The 9,515-nt window shown below is 35.9% G+C and overlaps 1 protein-coding gene across 1 annotated transcript in view; it reads left to right on the forward strand.

Annotated features, from left to right (window-relative positions):
* Positions 1 to 533: 533 nt before the first annotated feature.
* LOC106879530 (homocysteine-responsive endoplasmic reticulum-resident ubiquitin-like domain member 2 protein) overlaps positions 534 to 9,515 on the forward strand; it is a 34,933-nt gene continuing 25,951 nt past the window's right edge. Inside the window, exons 1-2 of the mRNA XM_052966354.1 lie at positions 534 to 1,057; positions 1,481 to 1,715. Of these exons, the coding sequence (XP_052822314.1) occupies positions 1,572 to 1,715 (144 nt within the window). The 5' untranslated portion in view covers positions 534 to 1,057; positions 1,481 to 1,571. The remainder of the gene's footprint in view (positions 1,058 to 1,480; positions 1,716 to 9,515) is intronic.

Genomic DNA, 9,515 nt, shown 5'->3' on the forward strand with positions numbered 1-9,515 from the left:
AAATTGATTGTTGTTCACAAACACACACTCTCTTTCTCTCTCTCTCTCTCTCTCTAACACACACACTCTACTGTTTATTCAGGAAAAAAAATCACTATTACTTATTTCTGCTAAGTTTACTATAAAAGTTTCATTTTTTGTTTGTTTTTTTTTCTCCTGCACTTAATTCAGTTCGCCCTAAAAAAATTTCCTTTCGTCAACTTTAATATTTAAGTCACTCTGATCCTTTCCTTTGGGAACCACATACCTATAAAATTCAACCTGCCCTTGTTTTGTTATTCACAAATTTGTGTTCAGAGTGGATTAAATACCTAAAATCTAATAAAATAATTTCCCTAAAGGGATGTTTACTTCAAGAGTTTAAACCAACTCTGAATCATATTTTAGAAAATCTAGATTTACAGAACATTTGTTTGTTTTTTTTTTTTTAAACTTATATCAACCAATCATTAAGTCGCGGATCATCATTGTATTTGTTTTGGAAAGAATTTAATCTAAGGTCGCATGACGCAACAGATATCTGTCGGGGCTCAACTACAAATTAAACAGACGTTCTACATTAATTTCTTTATTCTTCTTCCATAGTTAATAATCGAAGTCGTATATGATATGAGTATAACCTGATCACTGATACCCAGTATTATCGTTTTGTTTTCTTTTTTTTTTCCCCCATCGTTTGTAACGCTTTATTGAGTAAACAGTGAAATATTTTGTCCGTGTTGCACGAATTTGATACGTGTACTTCCTGTTCCGGCTCCTTCCGCTGGTGATGGAGTCAATGAGGTCATCGAAGTATAGAATTTGACATCACCATCAACATTTTATAAATCAAAGTGAGGCCTCAAATTGTGTCTGTCATCTCTTGAAATAGTCTTTTGACACGTTTATCTTTTACCAAACACCTTCATATCAAAGAAGAAAAAAATTACAAAGTCAGCAATGATGAGAAGTAATCTACCAAAACTGACGTTTCTCTGGGAAACTATGATGCATCTTGTATAATAATACTATAATGCAGCCTAGCAGACTTTCAACTTTCGTGCCAGAACTGCAACTTGTAAAAGAATTTGACTCTTTCTCTTTTTATTTCGATTCTTATATGACATTTTACATTAATTCCTTAAACAAAGAAAATACTATACATCTGTTTTGATGTTACGTCTTGTAGAACAGTAAACTGCAAAAAATAATCTTTATAAGCTAATACTAACATTTTCTCGCCAGATTGTTAATAATTTTAGAAACTTAGACACCCCATAAACACAAGTAGTCTAGGATAGTTTCAGTGGTCTACGTGTTTTGTCACCGTCCACTCAGATCCAGCTCCACCCTTCCTTCACTAAAAGCTCATTCCTAAATATATAGGTTAACACCGTTTACAACTTGTCCTGCTTTACTGCTATAGCTCTTATTACATCAGTCAAGTTTTTTGTTGTTTCTTCTCGACAACGATATTGTTTGTTTATCTATTTGCTCACAGAACTGTGGAACATATACTGCTATCTCCATTTGAGAAAGAGGGAATTTGTGTTACCAGCACTTCGAGCCATTTCATTTTGTCTCTTTTCACCATGGAGGACACGACCAATACCCCAATCACTCTAATTGTAAAAGCTCCCAACCAGCGAATCGCGGATGTTACAGTTGATTGTATGCTTGAATGGACTGTTAGAAAACTTAAAAGCCATCTTTCTGATGTTTACCCAAATCAACCCGTAAGTTTTATTGCTACACTTTTGTCTATTTGATATACTTGCTATGAATATTTTGTGTCTCAAAGGTTTAACTTACAAATATTCTATCTATCTATCTATCTATCACGTATGTATGTATGCATAGACACACACATATTTCTCCACCCTGAAGACGGAGGCCGGATCTACCTACACACACACACACGACACATATGTGTGTACGTACGGTATACGTATTCATTTCCTAAAACCAGCAGATGTATGTATTGGTAGTCTGAAGAAATAAACAACAATCTTCATATTCTATTCCTTCAACCAGTCAACGTGGAACGCTGTTTTATTATTCCATATTTTCAAAAATCTCTTTCTTAATCTGTCTCGAATCTAAACGACAGTCCGCAGACTTTCTAAAAAGAAAATGTCTGTTTATTTAGTATATGAAGTATATGTATATGGACGACCATGGCTATAAGATAACTTTAATATAGTGTTTTAGTTCGATTCGAAAATAAACAATCTGAAATATATCGACTTCCTCCCCAGGTTATATTGTCAGTCGTCCCCACTCCTGATAGATACATTATTTTAGCTTAAAAACTGAATATTAAGTTTATTTCCAACTTAGATTATATTTATTATATTAAGATATTTGCTGACTCCCCAAATAAACAACAATCCTGCTTGTCATATTTTTCTTATGTTTGGGACTTATTTTGACTTACCATTTCTAAATTCATAAGATTTCCAGTTATATGCCACCAAATTAAAAATTTCATTGCAAAAATAACCGTATTTACACGTTTTGTTTATGATTTCGGTATTTCTGTTGTTTATAAATGTCATTTCTCGTGATCTATTATTATTGGACCAGCAATACTTGAAAAGGCATAAACAGATTATTAGATTTATAAGAAAATATTCTTTTTATTTCCTAATTTGGTTTATTAACCTAACTTGCAATTATTTTGCAGATTAGTTTTGCTGTCTTGTCATATGTTAGAATATCAATAATCAACAGTGACGATAGTACATAGCCACGTATGAATTTCATATACGTTGTGAGAAATAATTTCATAAATGGGTCAGACAACATTTATTTACGTTATGATACTTCCGAGATAATGAATGTGATAGTATTTTTTGGGCTGGGTGCCGCCGTCACATATCGCCAACACATCACTCCGGGAGTGATGCAGAATTGCCAGAGTTTCAGTAGAAATCCATTGATCAAAGAAAAAGCAAACAAACAAAAAACTTTTAAAAACTTGTATGCAAAAATTGAGTTAATGTGTCATCTATTTGAGTAAGTTGAAAAAACAATTATTTGGATGTTGAAAATAGTCTGAAAACTCTGCCTAAGTTCTTTGTTGAGTTAAAAAAAATTTCTTTTCAAGTCTAGCACTCATAGATAATATCTGTGCGATACGGTATCAAATATATTACATGAAAATCTGCTACAGCTCTAAACATCACTTGCGAACCAATGATGGCTTACTTGCTTGTGACAACAGCCGAATATTCCTCAAATCACATTTGTTTATTTGTTTGCTTACAGAACTGTGGAGCAAATATTGCTATCTTCATTTTATACAAGAGGGAATTTCTGTTTCCAGCACTTCAAGCCATTTCATTTTGTCTCTTTTTCACCATGGGGGACACGACTAATACCCCAGTCACTCCAATTATAAAAGCTCCCAACCAGCGAAAGGACATAGTCAATATAGTTCTAGGCATATTAAAGGACATCGTAGTAGGGACACCTTTCATCGTAGGTCTGACCTGGGTGTTAACAAGTTGCGGAACTCTACCAAACCCTACCAGTCTAAGAGAGCCATATAAAAAAGAAAAGAAAAAAAGAAAGAAACGTGTCCATGATGTGACCATTAGAGTTCCTGACTGGTAGCAGTGTTGTTGCCGATTCTCAACTTGAACGTCTGTAGGATGTAGATTAAATATTAAAATTATCTTAAATGCCTGCACAGTGGCCATAGACACAGTCCATATTTTTCTAGACCAAGATCTAAAACAAAATATCAAATGAAATAATTAATCTCCCTTCTCGAAGTTTTTTTTATCGTAACATTTTGTATGTGTGTGTGTGTGTGTGTGTGTGTGTGTATCCCTCAGAGTATGTAAATATGGAACAATTTTAATGTAACTTTTTCCCAGAAAAAAGGCCAATAGTATATATTTCACTAGTGTTTATTCTGATCTGAAATTCAATTATTTATAACTCACTGTGTGATTGTTCTCATTAATTTTTATACATATTTTTGTAGGTTTTACTTACACTTAAAACCAAATTGATTGAATTTGTAAACACCGTTTTCTTCTCTTAAAGTTGCCCAAACTTTTTAACTTCGACAGCTACACAATGAAACTAATAAATAAACTTGTTACAAACATTCTATATACACAGCAACTAAATAGTTCTTTATTATTTAGCGTTTTGCCTGAATAATAAACATTCAGTACATAGGTGAAACTTTTGAATAGTCTCTCCATACATTTCGTGGCTTCGTCGACATTGTGAAAAGCAGAGTATTTTATGAAGAGGACAGTTCCAATTGTTGATATGACCTTTCTGCAGCAATGTACACACATGTACTGTAACACTTTTCTAACTTTTTACTCTTTAGCAAAAACAAAAAAAGGCGAAATTCTGCTTATTCACTCTATTAAACTCCCCGTAACTTCTTTATTTTCCTGGAATTTTCAGAAAACTTTTGCGAATTTGTGTTCTACACACGGGAATTCATACGATTATGCATTAAAAAAAAAAAAAATTGGTGCGTGATTTTTAGCACATCTCATGACCACCTCATATCCTCCTTCTTTGTCACTGACGTATTGATGATGTTTTTCAATACCTTTCTACCCATAAACACATTTAATGGTCTATTGCTGGGATTTAAGCCCAAAATACGGACTGTCCTTATTTAAAAAAATTTTTTTAAATTTTTCGAATTTCCTTTTTTTTTAAATCACAGTTTAAAATACGGACAGTCCGAATTTTTGGCTTAAATCCCAGCAATAGACCATTAAATATGTTTATGGGGAGAAAGATTTTTGAAAAATCTTTTTTTTTTTAATTTCGAAAAATTAAAAATTCTTTTGTAGTTGTGTGTAAAATACAAATTTGCAAAAAGTTTCTGAAAATAAAAAAAGTTATGAGGGGTTAAAATAGCATGCTTAAAACAGAATTCTGCAAAAAAGAAAAAAAAAAACCTTGACTCTGTTCTGCCAGACAATTTGCCAAACAAGCTTAGTTGGCTATATACCATTATAGGATTTCATGCATGTATCAGAGTTGATTAACTTCAAGCAACAAACTTTATCTCTTCAACTAGATAAAAACTCCCTCTATGGGGTGTTTATAGAATCTAATAACAAAGGATATAACCCCATTAAGATCAGATGACCAAAAAAATTTAGCAAAATATATTCTATGCAGATGTGAGTGTGTTATCTTTTAATAGCCAACTGGTGAAAGAACCGTATATATTGCAGTCTTATTAGACCTCCTCAGTGAAACATTCATTTGATTCTGCAGATTTAGAAGCGGTTCACTTTTATAGGAAAACAAGTAATGTAGTGATACAGATTATGAAAATCAGCAATATTTTGTTGAAGGAAACTACCTCTGGGGAGCAATTTTCATATTAAATACATATAAGGCAGAGTCCTGCATGTAACATGGCAGGTTGAAAATCTTTGATTAACTGAGATCCACATGATTAGTTGACCTAACACTCCTGAGAGTGTTTAAAATCTGAAAACAAAAGAGATAAGATTAGCTAAGCTAACCAAAATGTTTGGTCACAGGCGTTGTTATGTGGTAAAAAGTTTGCTTCCTAACAAAAAAGTTCTGGGTTCAGTCTCACTGCATGGCACCTCAGGCAGGTGTGTTCTACTATAGCCTCATGCCAACCAAACCCTTGTGAGTGGTTTCGGTAGACAGAAACTGAAAGAAGCCCATCGTATATGTGTGTTTATATATATATATGTGTGTTTGTGCCCTTGTGTCTGTCTGTCCCCCACCACCTCTTGACAACCAGTGCTGGTATGTTTACTTCCCTGTAACTTAATGGTTCGGTAAAAAGAGACCGATAGAATAAGTACTACCTGAGATGGATTTGTTTGACTAAAACACTTCAAGGTGATGCCCTAGCATGGCTGCAGTCAAATGACTAAAACAAGTAAAAAATCATGTAGATAAGAGTGGATCTCATCTTTAAATCCAGCTAGTGAAACCACATATGTGTTATTGTCTTATTAAACCTCAGCAAAGAATTTTCTGCACAGCTAACAAGGATTAGAAGTGAAACAAAGGGAATGTGATGTTGATTATGTATTCATGCTTTCTCTTCCTCTTAGGCTGTTGGCAATGGTTTTCCTCAAAGGGATATGACATATGCATGCGTACATGTTTCTAAGTTTATTGTATAACCCATGATAGAGAATTACTTGAATGACTAAGTGTGTTCCACCTGTAACACTCGTAGGAAGCCTCTATATGGCACTCGACTTTTTAAAATAACAGAATCTCTCACATCACACCATGCCATCTTAAAAAGAATTTTTTTTGTTTTAAACCATCTATTACGTTTTAGAGTATCATTATTGTTACTATCACTACCACCACAACGATTTATACATTCATTGAACTAATGTAGATGCCTTTACACAGTTATGTGAACTGCTAGAAGTAGCATCTGAAGCTCTCAAAATCACACTCTATTATCTTATAAAATGAAGCAAACATTGAACTGTGTAATCCTTACTATAGAAAAAGGCAAACTGGTTACAGTCAGAATGTCTTTGATCATAGATCTGCTTATTTAAGCCTGACCTGAGTCTAAACTTCTACATTAAATGTTCATTTTTTCCCCATGATATAATTTGGTCAGGTTTGTAAAACATTTGACCATATCTGGCTTATGAATCTTCTGGCAAAACTCGCCATCTATAGGCTCCTTCCAACTCTCATCTCTTTGTGACTTTCTCGTTTGGATCATTGCACTGAGTTATGTATATATAAATGACAAAGAGCTGAGATATCTGGTGCCTTTCTGTACTCAAGAAGACCCATTCACCACAACGGAATTGATATCCTAAACCACCTTGGTTATTGCTTGTCTGTGAGGGGCTTTGCTCCATGCCTACCTGCATCCTCTCTGCCTTGGCAACCATTTCCCCTTGCCTTTCATCCCCTAACACACATCACCTCTCTATCACCAGAGAGCAGAATATCTGCATACTACATCCCCTTGCTTTCTCAGTTATCTCCTTCCCCACCCTGAACCACTTCCATTATCTTCCACCACCTACTGTCTCCACCAACCACCTCCTTTTTGTGCTTCCTCTCTCCTGTGTTGTTCTCCATAATTAACACCTCACTTATCTGCTATCACCCTTAATGCCCTCATATACCTATTGCAAACACCTGCCCCTGAGCCTCTCCTATATTTCATTCCATCATTTACCTCAGTTACCTCTACTCTGCCCATCCACCCTGTCCAAACCTCTGTATAACCACTTATTCTCACCACCCACAATGTCCCCCAAGCGCATATCCTGACACATCTTCGCCACCATCTCTCATTATTGCTCTCTTTATCTTACTAACCCACCTTCCTTTCTTTTTCAACTGGAGTATTCATGTATTTGCTCTACCATAGGATATCTACCTCTGTCCCTCTATACCTCTTATTTCTCATCGACTAGCACAAAGCCACCATCACCCTCACTACTACTCTCTCCTCCCATCTGAGGATCTTTTTGTCTTGCAGGTTACTCAGTGACCCTGTTGGTGCTGGTGCCACATAAAAATCACTGGTGCTGGCACCACGTAAAAAGCATCCAGTACACACTGTAAAGTGGTTGGTTTTAGGAAGGGTATCTAACTGCAAAAACCATACCAAAATATTCTAATGAGTGAGAGCAATGGAGTTTTTAATTCTATAAGACCCTAACTGCTTTTAAAAGAGGGTTGTATTGTGAGAAATGTGGAGTCTTCAGTGATGTAACATTTGAACATGTGTGTGTGTGTATATATATAGCAGTTGTATACTGTCAACTTAACGTGACAGTCCCAATAAGGGAATCATACTGCTGCTATTTAGCCCTAGGAAGCTGGACCGCTTTCTGTCAGCCTTGACACATTTCCTGGCTCCCCTTCCAAAATTCACTTGTCTGTGATGAAGAATACTCTTCCAGTACTGTTCTGACATCATCTACAGAATTCATATTTTTTCCAATCAAATGATTATTGAAGACTGGAATAAATGATAATTAGATGTGGCAATGTCAAGCGAATATGGTGGGTGAGGCATTGTTTCCCATTCAAACTACTCTAGCCTTTGAAATGTCATCCTCACTGTATGTGGCTGAGCATTATCCTAATGGTAGAACACCTTTCGTCTTGAAACCAAAGATAGTCGTTTTTCTTCTAGCGCTGACTTAAGCCACTCAAGCTGCTCACAGTAGATCTCCTTTGTTATTATTTGCTTTGGGTTTAAAAGTTCAAAGTGGACTAAGCCTTTCATATCCCATGTAACAAATAACAACACCTTATGTGGGTGAAGACCTTTTACCTGGAGTGCCGGTATTTCTCCTTTCCCGACCCACTGTCTTTGGTGCTTGACATTTTTATAGAGAACCCATTTCTCGTCACCAGTCACTGTTTGGTCCCAAAAAGGTTCATTGGTGAGATGCAACAGTAAAGAAGATCACACATTCACTCTCTGTGCATGATTAGACTTGGAATGTTTGTGAAGAACCCATTGACCCAATTTGCTGACTTTTCCGATGACGCAGGTGTCGATGAATGGTTGAATGACCAAATCAAAGCTACTCTGCTAGTTCTTCAACAGTTACAATGGGATTTTGTTCCACCAGAGTTTGCAGGATGTCCTCGTTGAGTTTTACAGATCTTCCAGGATGAGGCTCGTCTTCCAGGGTGTAGATTCTGGCTCGGAATTTCTGGAAACAAAGTTGACACTGGCTTATACATATTGTCCAATCCCCATATACTGCATTAATATTCGTCGCACTTTCCGTTACATTGTTGCCTTTATTGAACTCATAAAGCAAAATATACTGAATATTCTCCTTTGTCACTTCCATTTTAGCTTTGGAAAAATAACTGTTAAAATCGAACTGCACTCTTCAAAACTTGCACTAAGAATAATGTAAAATTATTATCTGCTTTTATAGCAAGTTGATACAGATAGTTTATCCCGTTTCCCGCTGACTTTTAGTTCATGCAATTGAAACAAACACATTATTTATGGGATGACCCAATATATATATTGTCATTTAACATCCATTTTCCATACTGGCATGGGTTGGACTGTTTGGCAGGAGCTGATGAATTAGAAGACTGTGCCAAGCTCCAGTGTCTTTTGTATGATTTCTGTGGTTGGATGCCAACCACTCCACAGAGTGTACTTGGTACTTTCTTTGCATAGTACTGGCACAAGTTGGGTCACCAAGTAACTTGCAAAAGGCGACCCATCAACTGCTGTTGTATAGTATTGAAGAGGTGGCTTTATGCTAGGTGATGAGAGTTAAGATATGATAGAGATAAGTGTCTTGCAGTAGAGGAGATATGTGGCTACCCTAGTTGGAATGGAAGAGAAGATAGTGCAGAGGTGTCATCATATACCCTCAAGTTACAGGAAGGAGAACATTAGAGAAATGGTCCACAGGATTGGGACAGGGTGAATGGGTAGGTAAGATCATAAGAGTGTGATGCAGGTAGCTTATACCGTCCCCCTCCAACTTTTAGTTCATGCAATTGAAAAAACTGCATTATTT

This window comes from Octopus bimaculoides, chromosome 3, assembly GCF_001194135.2.
Source record: "Octopus bimaculoides isolate UCB-OBI-ISO-001 chromosome 3, ASM119413v2, whole genome shotgun sequence".
In the NCBI taxonomy this organism is placed as follows: domain Eukaryota; kingdom Metazoa; phylum Mollusca; class Cephalopoda; order Octopoda; family Octopodidae; genus Octopus; species Octopus bimaculoides.